General features: G+C 41.3%; 1 protein-coding gene across 25 annotated transcripts in view; it reads right to left on the bottom strand.

Annotated features, from left to right (window-relative positions):
• Positions 1 to 18,176, bottom strand: part of BPTF (bromodomain PHD finger transcription factor) — a 158,792-nt gene that overhangs the window by 48,013 nt on the left and 92,603 nt on the right. For 18 of the 25 annotated variants that reach the window (XM_063718899.1, XM_063718896.1, XM_063718895.1 and 15 more), the window contains 8 exons: positions 17,314 to 17,438; positions 16,046 to 16,174; positions 13,209 to 13,359; positions 11,593 to 11,635; positions 7,627 to 7,873; positions 7,108 to 7,269; positions 6,739 to 6,890; positions 4,212 to 4,320 (listed from right to left, as the gene is read on the bottom strand). In XM_063718899.1, the coding sequence (XP_063574969.1) occupies positions 4,212 to 4,320; positions 6,739 to 6,890; positions 7,108 to 7,269; positions 7,627 to 7,873; positions 11,593 to 11,635; positions 13,209 to 13,359; positions 16,046 to 16,174; positions 17,314 to 17,438 (1,118 nt within the window). The remainder of the gene's footprint in view (positions 1 to 4,211; positions 4,321 to 6,738; positions 6,891 to 7,107; positions 7,270 to 7,626; positions 7,874 to 11,592; positions 11,636 to 13,208; positions 13,360 to 16,045; positions 16,175 to 17,313; positions 17,439 to 18,176) is intronic. The other 7 variants (XM_063718911.1, XM_063718900.1, XM_063718905.1 and 4 more) reach the window with 1 other exon arrangement.

Here is an 18,176-nt window from a genome sequence, read left to right as displayed (position 1 = left end):
AGGCAAGACGATTGCCTTAAAACAAAACAAAACAAAAAAAACCCTGCTATATTTCATATTAGAATTGGTGCTAAATTAGTAAAATGGGAAAGATTTTATCTATCCTTCCCCTTATGCCCTGGAACCATCTTTTATAATAAGAAAATTATTTCCTATCCATTTCCAAGAACTTTACCTGTAAAACCATGAAGTCTGTAATTCCTTGCTATAGGTAACATTATGGCAACTTCTCAAATTTCTTCTGTTGATATGTCATTGAGACATTCAATTTCTAAGCACAATATTTAATTATGTCTTGCTATTCGAATAGATTTACATCCTAAGTATGGATAGTAACACTTCTGAAAGTCTTACTACAAGGATACCTATACAAAATTCTTTTTTTCATTTTTGAGAGTTTCACTCTGTCGCCCAGTCTGGAGTGCAGTGGCGCAATCTTGGCTCACTGCAACCTCTGCCTCTAGGGTTCAAGCAATTCTCCCTGCCTCAACCTCGAGTAGCTGGGATTATAGGCACCTGCCAACATTCCCGGTTAATTTTTGCATTTTTAGTAGAGACAGGGTTTCACCAGGTTGGGCAGGCTGGTCTTGAACTCCTGACCTCAGGTGATCTACAATTCCTTTTGAGTTAAAAAAGCTCACTTTATTTTTATTGTACTTTTTCATTCCTAATTCTGTGAACGAGCATATTCTTCCCTTTTCCCTAGATTAGACTTGCAAAATAATGGTCTAATTTTTTTGGTCTTTTCTGTTTTGTAATTATCATTACTTGTGCTTTCATTTCCTCCCTCATTTTCTTTCCTTTTTTCTTTTTTTGAGAGAGGGTTTCACTCTGTCACCCAGGCTGGAGGTGCAGTGGCAAGATTGTGGCTCCCTGCAGCCTTGACCTCTTGGGCCCATGTGATCCTCCTGCCTCAGCCTCCCAAGTGGCTGAAACCACAGGCATATGCCACCACGCCTGGCTAATTTTTTAGAAATTTTTTGTAGAGATGGGGGTCTCACTACTTTGCCCAAGATGTCTAGAACTAATAGGTTCAAGTGATCTGACTGCCTTGGTCTCCCAAAGTGCTGGGATTACAGGTGTGAGCCACCGCATCAGGTCTTGTTTTCTTTCGAAACTTGTTTCACGTATGTTTCTAACTTTTGATTAAGAATAGAGGTATTTTTGGTTTGTTTTATTCACTGATTTATTTCAGCTGTCTAGAGTAGGTGTTCAAATATGTATTGAATAAACTGAATCACCTCTAAGTTTAACTGCGGCTTCAAGGCTTAAGGCTGCTATTTGAGAATTGTTTTGTAATTACATATTTGATGTATCTTTAACTTAAAAGTTACTCAGAATGTACTCAACATGCTTTTTTTTTTTTTTGAGACAGAGTTTCGCTCTTGTTGCTCAGGCTGGAGTGCAATGGTGCCATCTCGGCTCACCACAACCTCCGCCTCCTGGGTTCAAGCGATTCTCCTGCCTCAGCCTCCCGAGTGGCTGGGACTACAGGCGTGCACCACCACACCCAGCTAATTTTTGTATTTTTAGTACAGGCGGGGTTTCACTATGTTGATGATTTGATCTCTCGACCTCGTGATCCACCCGCCAGCCTCCCAATGTACTGGGATTACAGGCGTGAGCCACCACACACACCCAGCTGTACTTACATACTTCTAAGCAAATTAAGGTTATTAGTATAATATCTAATATCTTTTCTTTTTTTTTTTTTGAGACAGAGTTTCACTATTGTTGCCGAGGCTGCAGTGCAGTGGTGCAATCTCGGCTCACTGCAACCCCCACCTCCCAAGGATGCAGTGATTCTCCCGCCTCAGCCTCCCGAGTAGCTGGGATTACAAGTGCTCGCCATCACACCCAGCTGATTTTTGTATTTTTAGTAGAGAAGGGGTTTCACCATGTTGTCCAGGCTGGTCTCGAACTCCTGACCTTGGGTGATCTGTCCATCTTGGCCTCCCAAAGTGCTAGGATTACAGGTGTGAGCCACAGCGCCTGGTCATGTCTTTTATTTCCTAACACATCTTGTTACAGCATAATATAGTATTTTAATATTAACTTCTAGCTTTACTATAAAGAATGTGGCCTATACACATTTTATTTTTTGGAATTTATCAAGGTTTTATCTATGACTCAAGAACTACTTTTCCACCAAAAAGCCTATGAATTATTATTTCTCTTTTTTCTGAGATGGAGTTTCACTCTTGTTGCCCACGTTGGAGTGCAATGGCAGGGTCTCAGCTCACTGCAACCTCCGCCTCCTGGGTTCAAGCAATTCTCTTGCCTCAGCCTCCCGAGTAGCTGGGATTACAGGTGCCCACCACCATGCCTAGCTAATTTTTATATTTTTAGTAAAGATGGGGTTTCACCATGTTGGCCAGGCTGGTCTCAAACTCCTGACTTCAGGTGATCCGCCCATCTCGGCCTCCCGGACTGCTGGGATTACAGGCATGAGCCACTGCGCCTGGGTTAAGCCTACAAATATTTTAAATGAATGTGTATTTTGGAAGGTACAAAAGTTGATACATAGTTTAACTGTGGCTTACTATGTTCCTATTAATTTCTCCTTGATTTCAAATAGTTTTGCTTTGTACACTTTAATATGACATGTTACTTAATTCATAAAGATTCAAGATTATACCTTAACTGCAATCTTTTTTCTTTTTTTTTTTAAACAGGTCGTGCTCTGTCTCCCAGGCTGGAGTGCAGTAGCATGAGCATACTTCACTGCAGCCTCCAATGCTTGGACTCAAGCAATCCTCCCATTTCAGCCTCCCAAGTAGCTGGGACTACAGGCGTGCTCCAGGACGCCTGGCTAAATTTTTATTTTTTGTAGAGATGGGGTCTCACTATGTTGCCCAGACTGGTCTCCAACTCCTGGCTTCAAGTGATCCTCTTGCCTCAGCCTCCCAAAGTTTTGGGATTATAGGCTGGAGCTACTGTGCCTGGCCACGATCTTTACCTTTTTTTTTTTTCCTTCAGACGGAGTCTCACTCTTTTTGCCCAGGCTGGAGTACAGTGGCATAATCTCGGCTCACTGCAACCTCCGCCTCCTGGGTTCAAGCGACTCTCCTGCCTCAGCCTCCCGAGTAGAGTAGCTGGGATTACAGGTGCCCACCTCCACACCCTGCTAATTTTTGTAGAGACAGGGTTTCGCCATGTTGGCCAGGATGGTCTCAAACTCCTGACCTCAGGTGATCTGGCCTGCCTTGGCCTCCCAAAGTGCTGGGATTACAGGCATGAGCAACTGCGCCTGGCTGATCTTTATTTTTAAGCCAATAAAAAATGACTCTTTTTCATAAATTTTTCCTTTTCATTAAACAGTGAATTTTATTCTGTCCAGTATCAGTACGGCCATCCTTGTCTTTTCTTTCTTTTTATGGCCTTTATTTTGTGTGCCTGTGTCCATCTTTAGTTTTTTTATCTTTTGTAGCTTTTGTAGTAATTTGACTTTAGCTAAATTTCTCATAAATGTATAGGGTTTAAAAAAAATCTTTAACATCTTCAACTTTTTTTCTTTTTTGAGACAGGGTCTCACTCTGCTGCCCAAGCTGGAGTGCAGTGGCATGATCTTGGCTCATTGCAACCTCTGCCTCCTGGGTTCAAGCGATTCTTCCACCTCAGCCTCCCCAGTAGCTGGGATTATAGGTGCATGAGGCACCACGCCTGGCTAATTTTTTTATATTTTTAGTAGAGATGGCATTTCGCCATGTTGGCCAGGCTGGCCTTGAACTCCTGGGCTCAAGTGATACCCCTGTCTTGGCCTTCCAAAGTGCTGGGATTACAGGGGAGAGTCACCTAGCCTGGCCAGTCTTCAACTTTTAAAATGGTAGTTTTAATGTATTCACATAAAATACATTAAATTTTATGTATTTTAATGGCACTGCATTTGTAATTTTGTTTTATATGTTTCTTTGCTGTCTCCTTGATTTTCTGTCTTTTGCTATACAGACTGTTTTCTTTACTTCAATTATGTATTTTATTTATTAGTGGTTTCTGTTACATTTTTAATAAGCATACTTCAACCTATTTTACTGTCAATGTCAAAATGAAATAATATCAATGAATAGAGCTCACAATGGATTAGAAATTTAGCATGCTTTGAAGTATTAATTCAAATTGTATTTCTCATATGTAGTGCCAAATGCAGAGAATTACATATTTCCTAGACTGGCTGTTGAGATGTAAAATGATAATGCTGGATGGATAAATACCTGGCTGTACCATCACAGGTGTTCGAATAATTGCCTTTCCTAGTGTTGACTGTTGGAGTGGTGTTCTAATCACGGTCATACCAGGGCGAATCTGAGGCCCTGTGATTACCTATAAATGACACAAAGAACAATGAATTAAAATGCTTTAAAAAGACTAAAGTATAATGGACTTAGAACACAAGATCTTTAAACATTCTATATTAATAAAAATGTTTACAGAAATGACAGGGGCTCTTGAACATTACATTTTAAATTGTATTAAACATCAGAATAAAGACGGAATTTTGAGGAAAGAAAACTTAATTCAAATGCTATCATACAAAATTCCCTGCCACTTGATACCAAAATAGCCTGTGGAATAAAAGGAAGGAACGTGTGCCAGCGAGGCTCTGCTCTGTAACTAGTGCTCACAGGAAAATGTGGAGTCCCACTTTCTGTAAGCTCCAGACCATACCTGTAACCCACAGAATATAACAGGAAGATCAGAAACCAAATGTTCTTTCAAAGTTTTTTAAAAATTATTTATTTATTTATTTATTTTAAAGACAGGGTCTCACTCTGTTGCCCAAGATGGAATGCAGTGATGCAATCACAGCTTATCGTAGCCTGGCTCACTCTTGGGCTTAAGCAATCCTCCTGCCTCAGCCTCCCAAGAAGCTAGGACTATGAGTGAATGGCACCATGTCCAGCTATTCATTCATTCATTTACTTATTTAGAGACAGTCTTGCTTATTTATTTATTTAGAGACAGAGTCTCGCTCTTTCACCCAGGCGGGAGTACAGTGGCACAATGTTGGCTCACTACAACCTCCGCCTCCCAGGTTCAAGCAATTCTCCTGCCTCAGCCTCCCAAGTAGCTGGGACTACAGGCGTGTGCCACCACACCCAGCTAATTTTTGTATTTTTAGTAGAGACAGGGTTTCACCATATTGACCAGGCTGGTTTCGATCTCTTGACCTCGTGATCTGCCCCCCTAGGCTTCCCAAAGTGCTGGGATTACAGGTGTGAGCCACCGCATCCGGCCCAGCTAATCCTTGAACTTCTTTTTTTTTTTTTTTGAGACAGAGTCTCACTCTGTCACTTAGACGGCAGTGCAGTGGCACCATCTCAGCTCACTGTGGCCTCTGCCTTGTGGGTTCAAGCAATTCTCGTCCCTTACCCTCCCAAGCAGCTGGGAATAGCTGGGACTACCGGCACATGCCACCATGCCCAGCTAATTTTTTATATTTTTAGTAGAGATGGGGTTTTGACATTTTGTTTAGGTTGTTCTGGAACTGCTGGCCTCAAGTGATCCTCTAGCCTCAGCCTCCCAAAGTGCTGGCATTACAGGTTTGAGCTACTGCCCCTGGTCCTTTCGTAGTTTTAAAAGGGAAACTAGAAAGTATTTTATTTTCAGTTTTATAGTTAGGTTCAGAACATTTTCAAAAATTTAAAACTTTAAACCTTTTTCCACAATGCTAGTCTACAAAACTTTAAGACTTTTCCATACTACTAACAAAGAAATTACATATCTGGGCCAGGTGCGGTGGCTCAGGCCTGTAATCCCAGCACTTTGGGAGGCCGAGACAGGTGGATCACCTGAGGTCAGGAGTTTGAGACCAGCCTGACCAACATGGTAAAACCCCATCTCTACTAAAAATACAAAAATCAGCCAGGCGTGGTGGTGGGTGCCTGTAATCCCAGCTACTTGAGAGGCTGAGGCAGGAGAATCGCTTGAACCCAGGAGGCGGAGTTTGCAGTGAGCGGAGATCACGCCATTGCATTCCAGCCTGGGGAACAAGATTGAAACTCTGTCTCAAAAAAAGAAATGATGTTATCTAATATGTGCACATATTAGCTGATAACAAACTAGTTAACAGTACTGTTGATTACTTTTTAATTTTTTTTTTTTTTTTGAGACAAGGTCTGGCTCTATTGCCCAGGCTAGAGTGTGGTGGCACAATCTCAGCTCACTGCAACCTTCCCCTCCCAGGCTCAAGCCATCCTCCCACCTCAGCCTCCTGAGGTGCTGGGACTATAGGTGAGCACCACCACGCCTGGCTAATTTCTGTATTTTTTGTAGAGACGGGGTTTTACCATGTTGCCCAGGCTGGCCCTGTACTCCTGAGCTCAAGTGATCCACCCGCCTTCGCCTCCCAAAGTGTTCGGATTACAGGTGTGAGCCGCTGCAACTGGCCCAGCATTTTAAATTCAATTTCTTAGCGAGCCTGCACAGCACACTTCCTTGGGTGGTCTAGTGCTGTCCACTGTTTTACATAAAGAAATTTTCTTTATAAAATCCTAGAAAGCAATTATTATTCTTCATAAACCATACTAATGTGTCATTAACTAAATGTTAAACATTAATACTTCATGTACCATTTTCACTTATCAGAAATATAACAGATTTTTTTCCAAATCAGTACTCTGTCACAGATTCAGTAATAGGCAAAGGAAACTGAGTTGGATTAGTCTTGGAAGAAGTCATTCTAAAAATAATGTGATGGGCTCAACACATCAAACCAAATAAGTCTGTAAGAATTCTTACTTGTGAATTGCTTGTGGTTCCTCCAGAGCCTGAGGTATTGGGCCTAATTGTGACTGTGGCTGTCCTGGGCTGGAATGAAGTAAAGGTTTGCTGACTGGTACCTGTACTTGATGGAATGATACCCAGGACTTTCTGCTGTACTTGAACAACGCCTTAAAAAAAGATGAAGCCATAATTAAAAACTATCACTTTATTGGAAAGCATTACGTGGTGCTCGGTTGCTGAGGAGAAACTACGTGTGGCAGGGTTTTATAGTGGGCTACATAGAATGTGAGATCCAAGGACTGAAATCAGTGAAAAGGAGATGAAAAATAATGGCAACAGTATGATCTGGCAAATGTGAATTAAAACTCTTCACATTTCCCTTACCTCCTTGTGTTGCTGGCACATTTACAGCGACAATCTTGCTGTTTGCAGGAAGTGGCAGTTTGGTAATTACTTTTCCTGCCATAGTGACTGGATTGCCTGTAATTTGGAACGTCTGACCTGTGCTGGCAATGGTTGTAGCAGATGTGGCAGCTGTGCTGGTGGCTAATGGGGTATAAGACATTTAATAAGCTTTAGATTTAAAATAACCAGCAACGTAGTGACTTCTAGGAAAGGGCACCAATGCATGAAATGTGGCTCATTTTGTATTTTTAATAAAAACATTCCTCTCCACTCAAAGTGAACTATGTAAATGTTGAAAGTGAAATAATGTAAGAGAGGAGTTTGCTAATGTAATATTATGAACATTATTTGTAACAAACCAACTGTTACAGCTTGTTTGCTCAACTGGCTGCAAAAGAAAAACAATCTTCTAAAAAAATGTTTCATTTCAGTAGCTAAAGGGTTGAAAATTCTTTTTCCTGAACCAAAGTAATCTTTTACTTAATGATAGTTCCATACCTGAATTTGACTGGCCTTGCTTAACCCACGTAGCAAAGGTTTGATGAAAGTTCTTGTTTTGTTGGAATGTTACTGTAGCTGGAGATCCAACTTTAGTAGTTAGTACCATTTTGGTTCCAGTAGTAACTGAGCCACTTATGGGGGCCACCATAACCTTCTGTGCTGGAGAGATGGTACTGGTTGTACTGCTTGTTGGGGAAGTAGTGGAAGTTGCAATCACTGTCGGTTTCTGCTGTTCCAGTCGTTTCTAAAAAAGTGAGGGAGAGGAAACATGAATCAAAATAGTTCTAAATAAAAACAATACCATTCTACAAGAAGTCTGTCCACAATTTCTCTCACCTTAAGAAATTCCACTACATTTCTGAAGTATTTTACCTCCAAGAAGAATATATGTCCATATAAATTTACCCGTATTTATGGCTGGCTGCGGTGGCTCACACCTGTGATCCTAGCACTCTGGGAGGCTGAGGTGGGCGGATCACCTGAGGTCAGGAGTTCTAGACCAGCCTGGCCAATATGGTGAAACCCCACCTCTACTAAAAATACAAAAATAAGCCAAGCATTGTGGCTCATGCCTGTAATTCTAACTACTCGGGAGGCTGAGGCAGAAGAATTGCTTGAACCCAGGCGGCAGAGGTTGCAGTAAGCTGAGATCATGCCACTGCACTCCAGCCTGGGTGACAGAGTGACTCCATCTCTTAAAAAAAAAAAAAAAATTACCTGAATTTAATTTCTTGATGAAGGCCATATATATATTTTTAATTCCTCCAAGGTACCTATCTATGAAGGCAGTATTTTCATGTCTCTATACCACATATATAACATTAAAAGTACTAAGCTGTTCATAGCAGAAAGTTTTATATCAAGTTTTTCTGGCTTGTACAAATATCCAAGGTTTCAGACTGAAAACAACAGAGATGTGGGTAAGCTTACTGGAGACAGAAACACCATGCTTATCAGCAGTGAGATTCAGAGCTGAGAACAAATGGAGCTGTGGAAGGTTTCTGTTTCACTGTAATGTTAATTTATCCAACTATAAAAACATGTCAATAGTTAATGACACTATTATTAAAGTTGGCAAACCTGCAATCAAGCAAGCTGAAAATTATAGAATAGTTTTCCTAGACTTCTTCTATTATACATTCAAATATTTTTACAGAAAAATACTTTATAATATACAGAGTAGTATAATACGATCTTTAAAACTACAGTTATTAAAGATATTCTGTATATCCTTTATTATAGATTGCTAAACTTTTCTAACAGCTTATCAACAGTGGTGTGATGAGTAACAGTATAACCATACACATGTAAAACAACAGGTGAAATTTATTTCAAACCTGGTGGCAGATGCTTTACCTTCATTATCTTATAAGCTGAGGAAACGGAGACTAGAGAGGTTGTGTAACTGGCCCAAGGCCACAGAGCTAGTTAAGGGTGATGTTGGGATGTCTGCTAAAATCAAATTCCAATCCTGCACCACTATCTCCTACCTTTGCAAACTGCTCACCTATGACAACATGTCCAATTTTTTTAGGACTACTTTTGTACCTATCCTATATACCTGAATATAATATAAAGTACTTTACACAATTTCTCATTCCTCAGAAGAAAAAGAGCTTAGTTTTCAACTCTTAGAGACATCACCTGATTAAATCAGTTAAAAAAAAAAGGAAAAAAAAAAAAAAGAGGGAGGCAAAGGTGGGTGTGGTAGTGTTTCCGTAGCTCCAGCCACTCAGGAGGCTGAGGCCGGAGGATCACCTTAAGCCCGGGAATTCAAAGTTGCAATGAGCTATGATCTCATCACTACACTCCAGCCTCAGCAACAGAGCAAGACCTTATCTCTAAAAAAAAAAAGGAGGCAAAGAAATAGAACAGATATATTAGTACTTTATTTATAGGAGGATATGCCTTCAAAGTTGAAGTGTTAGCTATCTTCATAAATAAGCATTTTAAATAAATTTTTTAAAGTAATATACTGGCTGGGTGCGGTGGCTCACGCCTGTAAGCCCAGCACTTTGGGAGGCCAAGGCAGGCGGATCACGAGGTCAGGAGATCGAGACCATCCTGGCTAACACAGTGAAACCCCGTCTCTACTAAAAATACAAAAAATTGGCCAGGCGTGGTGGTGGGTGCCTATAGTCCCAGTTACTCGGGAGGCTGAGGCAGGAGAATGGTGTGAACCCAGGAGGCGGAGCTTGCAGTGAGCCGAGATCGCGCCACTGCACTCCAGCCTGGGTGACAGAGTGAGACTCCATCTCAAAAAAAAAAAAGTAGTATATTAGGGCCAAATGCAGTGGTGCTCGCTATCTCAGCACTTTGGGAGGCCCCGGTAGGCAGATCGCTTGAGCTCAGGAGTTCAAGACTAGCCTGGGCAATATGGCAAAAGTCCTATCTCTACAAAAAAACACAAAAATCAGCCAGACACGGTGGTGCATGCCTGTAGTCCCAGTTACTTGGGAAGCTGAGGTGGGTAGATTGCTTGAGCCCAGGAGATTGAGAATGTGGTGAACCATGATCCTTCCACTGCACTCCGGCAGCCTGGGCAAGAGAGTGAGACCTTGTCTCAAAAAAAAAAAAAAGTAATACGTTAGGTTACATTGCAGAGATGAGAAAATACACCCAATAAAATAAAAAACAATACAACTAGCCAGTTGTTATAGATATTTGGGTTTAGTGATTGATTTCCTGTGACAGAGAGCATCATACATAGAATCCAAAAGTGCTATCATCTCAAACTTTGATGTAAGTGAAGATAAGGACCTATAGTAAACTGAAAGATACACAAGAATTTGAAAAAATGTTTTATAGAATGCAAGGGAAAACTAGTTTGAAACAAATAATTTGGTTTATATGCAATTTTTAGTTATGTATAACTATGTTAGTAATACTGTATATAGATATATCTATTCACTTGTATCCTCAATGTTTATATACTGAAGTTGGTAAAAACTTTTATAGTATTTTCTCAATAGGAATAAGTGGTAATCATCTTTTATTCAGGTCCTCAATGTTTAGGCACATATGGCACATTGTATTTTTATTTTTAAAATTTTGTTTTTTTTCTTTTATTAGAGACAGGGTCTCCCTATGTTGCCCAGGCTGGTCTCAAACCCCTGGACTCAAGGGATCCTCCTGCCTTGGACTTCCAAAATGCTGGGACTACAGGCATGAGCCACTGCACCTGGCCATGGCACATTATTTACAGTATGAAAACACTAAGAAACCATCAGTAGCTTTATAATAATCAATTACAACAAACTCTTATGGAGTTTTAGTATACTTTGCTTTTTCATAGACTACAGAAATTTTCCAGATTCGAAATGCACAAGAAAAAATTATTTTCAGAAATTATTTATGAAACTCTAAAGATAATAAATAATAGAAATCTTATTTCAGATGTCCTCCAAATATGTGTACTTTTTACAAAACCATAGCTTGGTGTACCCACAGAGCTGTTTTCAAATAATGACAATAAGATATATGTGAGATACACTTAAAAAAAAAAAAAAAACCTGGATGGGTGCAATGGATCACACCTAAAATTCCAGCACTTTGGGAGGCTGAGGCAGGTGGATCGCTTGAGTCCAGGAGTTTGAGATCAGCCTGGGGAACATGGCTAAGCCCTATCACTACAAAAAATACAAATATTAGCTGGGCATGGTGGTGTGTGCCTGTAGTCTCAACTACTAGGGAGGCTGAGGACCGCTTGAACCAGGGAGGTCGAGGCTCGGTGAGCTGTGATCTACTCCAGCCTGGGTGATAGTGAGACACTGTCTCAAAAAAATAAACACCAAAACCCACAAGAATGTATCATTACTGTGCATGAATTTGGCTAAAAAATGTACGTATGTTGTCAAGTGGGACCAGCACCAACTCCCCCTGCTGATGGGAAGTCAAGTGCTTTTGTTTTGAAAGAGCCTCCATTTGGGCCTTGATGTCCTCTGCTTTCTTCTGTTCACTAACCTTAGCCTGTTGCTCAACTGCTTGTGCCTTTTCTTTCTCCACTCTGCAGGAAAAAAAGGAGAAACTTATCAGAAACTATCCTATTAGGCATCTGGCATCTAATAAAAGTGAAATCTGGTTGATTTTCACATCATACAAAGGTATGATATTATCTCAATTTAAAAATAAAACATTTGGCTGTGCGAGGTGGCTCATGCCTGTAATCCCAGCACTGTGGGAGGCCAAGGCAGGCAGATCACTTGAGGTCAAGAGCGCAAGACCACCCTGGCCAACATGGTGAAACCCCATCTCTACTAAAAATACAAAAGTTAGCTGGAGCCGGGCACAGTGGCTCAGGCCGGGTGCGGTGGCTCATGCCTGTAATCCCAGCATTTTGGGAGGCCGAGGCAGGTGGATTGCTTGAGGTCAGGAGTTCGACCCATCTCTACTAAAAATACAAAAATATTAGCCAGGCATGGTGGTGGCCGCCTGGCTGAGGCAGGAGAACTGCTTGAACCCGGGAGGTAGAGTTTGCAGTGAGCCGAGATTGTGCCACTGCACTCCAGCCTGGATGACAGAGCAAGACTCCATCTTGAAAAAAAAAAAAAAAAAGTCAGCCAGGCGTGGTGGCACATGCCTATAATCCCAGCTACTTGGGAGGCTGAGGCAGGAGAATCGCTTGAATCTGGGAGGTGGAGGTTGCAGTAAGCCAAGATCGCGCCACTGCACTCCAGCCTGGGGGACAGAGTGAAACTGTCTCAAAAATAAAATAAAATAAAAAATAAAGATAAAATATTTATGGTCATTAGAAATCGACAAATGGGCAACACATTAAAAATAAGAGAGAGGGTCGGGCGTGATGGCACACACTTGTAATCCCAGCACTTTGGGAGGCTGAGGCGGGTGGATTACCCAAGGTCAGGAGTTCGAGACCACCCTGGCCAACATGGTAAAATCCTGTCTCTACTAAAAATACAAAAATCAGCCGGGCATGGTGGCACACCCCTGTAATCCCAGCTACTCAGGAGTTTGAGGCAGAATTGCTTGAGCCCAGGAGGCAGAGGTTGCAGTGAGCCAAGATCATGCCACTGCACTCCAGCCTAGCTGACAGAGCGAGACTCTGTTTCAAAAAAAAAAAAAAAAAGAGAGAGAGAGAGAGAGAGAGAGGACCTTACTAAACTATTTACAGCTAGCACTTAAAATCAAAGGTGGAGTAAAGTCAAGCTAGGACTTTACTGCACTGAATAAATGATTAAAGTGTTCTTTCACCCCAGGCAGGGTAGCTCATGCCTGTAATCCCAGCACTTTGGGAGGCCAAGTTGCGTGGATTGCTTGAGCCCAGGAGTTCAAGATCAGCCTGAACAACATAGCAAAACCCCATCTCTGTACAAAAAAATACAAACATTAGCTGGGCGTGGTGGCATGCACCTGTAGTCCCAGGTACTGGGGAGGCTGAGGTGGGAGGATCACTCGAGCCTGGGAGGCAGAGGTTGCAGTGAGCCAAGATTGTGCCACTGCATGCCAGCCTGGGTGACAGAGCAAGATCCTGTCTCAAAAAAAAAAAAAAAAAAGTAATTTCTTGATTCTGAAGTGATAAAATCTTCAAATAGCTGACCAGGTATTAACCATTTCCTTACCTCTCAGCAAATGCCCTGATCTCCCACAATTCCAGCTCTTCTTCTGCTACCCAGGTTTCAATAATAACAGGGCCAGTTTGCTTGGGCGTTTCTGGTCTCTTTGGCCGCAGTGCACTTGATCGAAGGCCTTTCCTCTGAGGTGTAGGTGTTTCTTTGGAAAGGAAATCAGAATATTTTAAGCAATATTGCTTCTAAAATTAAAGTACTTCTGGCATCTTCTACTATGAAAAAGTGGTTGGCAAACTTCTTCTTAAATAGCCAGATGGTCTCTGCTGCAGCTACTCAGCTGTGCCTTTGTATCATGAAAGCAGCCAAAGACAATACATAAGTGAGTAAATGTGGCTGTGTTCCAATCAAATTTCATTTATAAAAGCAGGGTAGGCCAAGGCTCATGGGCTGTGGTTTGCTGACCCCCAAAATAAAAGGCTTATGAGCCTTTATACACCTGGAGCACTATTCCAAGCCCCCACTGCTCATCTGACTAATGTCAATTCATCCTCCAGACCCCAACATGAATTCAACTTCCTACAAAAGCCTAGCATGTTCTTCTCACACTTGGGTGTACAATATGTGTTTCCCTATCACCGCATAGAGAAGGGAGATTTGAGAGTTACCAATATAAAGGGGAGATGTGAAATCTAAGAATAGATAAAATCTCCTCATAAAAACATTTAAAAAATAAAAAGTAGAGAGGGACAAGCATTGAACCTTCCCATATATTCAATCACAAGGAAGCAGCAGAAGGAAACGGAAATGGAAGCAGGACCTGAATTGTACAAAGGGATACAAGCCAAAGAAAAGTGATTTTAGGGGAGTGCAGTGGTTTGCATCAGAGGCTGTGGGGTCAAGGAGACTGAAGGCCTGTCAGGTACATCCCCCATCTGTGTCTCTGCCCATCAACAGAGCTCTTTCTGTGCCAGGACGACCTTGTGATTTTCAGTTTTTTTTTTTTGGAGACAGACTCTTGCTCTGTTGGCCAGGCTGGAGTACAGTGGTGTGATCTTGGCTCACTGCAACACCCCCATCCTGGGTTTACCGGTTCTCGTTGCCTCAGCCTCCCAAGTAGCTGGGACTACAGGTGTGTAATACCATGTCCGGCTAATTTCTGTATTCTTAGAAGAGACAGGGTTTCACCATGTTGGCCAGGCTGGTCTTGAACTCCTGACCTCAAATGACCCACCCGCCTTGGCCTCCCAAAGTGTTGGAATTACAGGCGTGAGCCAGCACGCCTGGCCGCTGTTTTAAGTAAGCTAAAATTTATCATCTACTAGGAACAGGTATTGCTTCATTGGTACTCTTTTCAAAAAGGTTATTCTCCAAGAAGAACTTCCAATTTAATTTAATCAAGTTTCAAAAATTAACTGTATACATTTGGGGAGAACTAACTTTTATAAAAACACTATGTTTCTATCTAAGGACATTATCTTTTTATTTATTTATTTACTTGGAGATGGAGTCTCACTCTGTTGCCCATGCTAGAATGCAGTGGCACAATCTTGGCTCACTGCAACCTCTGCCCCCTGAGTATAAGTGATTCTCCCGCCTCACCCTCCCAAGTAGCTGGAACTACACGTGTGTACCACCACACCCCGCTAATTTTTTGTATTTTTAGTAAAGATGGGGTTTTGCTATGTTGGCCAGGCTGGTCTCAAACTCCTGATCTCAAGTGATCTGCCCGCCTTGGCCTCCCAAAGTGCTGGGACTACAGGCTTGAGCCACATGCCTGGCCTGTATTTCTTTTCTCTCTCTTTTTTTTTTTTTTTTTTTGACACGGAGTCTCAATCTGTTACCCAGACTGGAGTGCAGTGGTGCGATCTCAGCTCACTGCAACCTCCACTTCCCAAGCTCAAGCGATTCTCGGGTCTCAGCCTCCTGAGTAGCTGGGATTACAGGCGTGCACGTTACCACTATTTTTGTAATTTTTGTATGTTTTGTAGGGATAGGGTTTCACTACATTGTCTAGGCTGGGCTCGAACTCCTGGGCTCAAGTAATCCACCTGTCTTGGCCTCCCAATGTCCTGGAATTACAGGTGTGAGCCACTGTACCCGGCCTTTTATATATTTCTTACTAGGTTTTTTCCTAAATATTTTTATTGTTTATATAAAATAAAATGGAATTTATATATTTTCAATCTGGATACTACAATGAACTCCTATTAGTGCTAATACTTTTAATTCTCATGAATTTTCTAAGTAGACATTCATAATTATCTATAAATTAGTGTTAATCTTCTTTTCCAATATTACTCTATTAGCTTACTGCAACACATATAACACTGATATTATAATACTATAAGCTTTTCTTTGCTTCCTTGAGATTAGGGGCCAAATATCATTCTTCTATGTATTTGCCACCCAGTGCCTATTGTATTGGTGCTCTATAAACATTTCTTGAGTAACTCTTTATGCCTCTTAGATTATCTCTACCTTGAGCACTGAAGTATTTCACAATAGTTTTAATCCTTAAGAAACCTTTATTGACCCACTTACATATCAGATTCGGTACTAGCTGCCATGACTTCAATAAACCAGACATAGGAGATGGCTGCTCTCCAGGAGCTGCTGGTCTGGGGTCAATCAATGTCTCACATCTTAATTACAAGAGGTATTATTATAGCCCTTTGCTGTGCTTGGAACAAGGCTTATAGGCATCAATGTGTACCTACCAGAATCTTGATATGTTTATTACTTTAATATCATTTTCAAAATTTGGTAATTGTAAAAAATGTCTTTTTTAAAAGGTGAACAGAGAAGAAAAAATTATATCAAATTTCAATTCATAAAATACACGGTTAACAGGTTAATAATGAAAGAACAGAATTCTTTCTATTCCTTACCTTTTGGTGTTTCTGGAACTCCAATGGGACAAATGATTTTCCTGATACAATATTCAGATCGAATGCCATAAGGACCAACATCTCTCCTCTTAATTATTTCTGTTGTTGTGATTTCAGTTTCAGATGTTTCTATGGTGATTTAATTCAATAGTATTAATAACCAACTGAAATACTCAGAGACTAAAAAGGTACATCTGGTGCTTTCAAAAAGAGACACATGTGGAATAAACTTTTGGAAACACCTGACTTAATTAATAGGATCACTAACATCTAGCAGGATCACTGCGAGACTGCAACAATACCGAGCTTCTTCCTCACTGCAAATTCCTAAATGAAACAAAATGCTGCTGGGTATAGCTGAGCTCCTGGTGGCAATACTCAATCAAAATAATAAAAAGCCTAGGACAGAAGCAGCAAGCACAGGCCTCCAGAAGTCTTAGTTTAAATTTTTAATTAAACAATAATAAATGTCTTTTAAAAAATGTAGACTGGTTCACACATAAGTGACTCACTTTATAATCTGAACCTCCCCTCCTGGCCCCTGGGATTTTATAGCATGTGCCAAACTTCAACAAAGCTGTATGTGAAAAAAAAATTTTTTTAAGAGACAGGGTTTTGCTCTGTTATCCAGACTGGAAGACATTAGTGGACCACAGTCACTGCAACCTTGAACTCCTGGCTCAAGCAATCCTCCTGGTCCCAGCCTCCCAAGTGGCAGGGACTACAAACACAAGGCCTAGCTGATTTTTTTCTTTTTAAATTAGAGTTTTGAAGAGACAAAGTCTCATTATGTTGTCCAGGCTGGTCACAAACTCCTGGCCTCAAGTGATCCTCTTGCCTTGGCCTCCCAAAGTGCTAGGATTACAGGTGAGAGCCACCACACATGGCCAAAACTGTATTTTTAAAATACAAGCATTATATTTTATTATTATTATTATTATTATTTTGAGACAGAGTCTCGCTCTGTCGTGCAGTGGCACAATCTCAGCTCACTGCAAGCTCCGCCTCCAGGGTTCACGCCATTCTCCTGCCTCAGCCTCTCGAGTAGCTGGGACTACAGGAGCCCACCACCACACCCAGGTAATTTTTTGTATTTTTAGTAGAGACGGGCTTTCACCATGTTAGCCAGGATGGTCAGGATCTCCTGACCTCGTGATCCGCCCGCCTCAGCCTCCCAAAGTGCTGGGATTACAGGCATGAGTGCCTGCGACTGGCCTGTGATTTTAGCTTTTAAACTTCAATTAGAGAATAACCCCTCTCCCCGTTACCTGTCCGTGTAGTCCCTCCTCCTGGAGGAGCCTTGGCCGCCATGTCATCCCATCTCAAACTTGCCCACAGTAACCGTAACATCAGGCTCACTCCAGCTAAGGACTTTACTGTCTGAAGTCTATACCTGAAAAGAAAAACCAAAGAAATCCATATATATGTATATACACACACATACACATTCATATTCACTCTACTAAACTGAAGGGCTGTGTTTCTTGTCCTCATTAGGACTTCAGTATTTATAATATGGTTTTGTAAGACTTTGGTATTATATGTCCTTTAAAAGAAAAACTTGTTCATAGGCATAACACGCACCTAACATTTTTTTTAAAAAGGGTCTATATTCATTTTAAATGCCATATAAGTTTATAAAATGAGAATGTTTCATTGTAAGGTTGATAAGGCAAAAATTCATGAAGACTTTATAAAGTTAACCTAATTCCAAAATATCTGTTAGGAAAATTTTGGGGACCAAATATAGAGAAATAGATAATTGTTATTAAATGTGATAAAGGAGTTTTGAAGGAAAAATCCTAACTTTTGCAAAAACAAGAAACCTGAAAATGTTTAAATTTTCTAAAAGAATAAAATGAGGTCAGATGCGGTGGCTCACGCCTGTAATCCCAGCACTGTGGGAGGCCGAAGCGGGCAGATCACCTGAGGTCAGGAGTTCGACACCAGCCTGACCAATATGGCAAAACCCCATCTCTATTAAAAATACAAAACTTAGGGCCGGGCGTGGTGGCTCACGCCTGTAATCCCAGCACTTTGGGAGGCCGAGGTGGGCGGATCACAAGGTCAGGAGATCGAGACCACGGTGAAACCCCACCTCTACTAAAAATACAAAAAATTAGCCGGGCTT

This window comes from Pongo abelii, chromosome 19 (assembly GCF_028885655.2).
Source record: "Pongo abelii isolate AG06213 chromosome 19, NHGRI_mPonAbe1-v2.0_pri, whole genome shotgun sequence".
NCBI classification, from domain to species: Eukaryota; Metazoa; Chordata; class Mammalia; order Primates; family Hominidae; genus Pongo; species Pongo abelii.
This window is presented reverse-complemented; position numbering and strand designations above follow the sequence as displayed.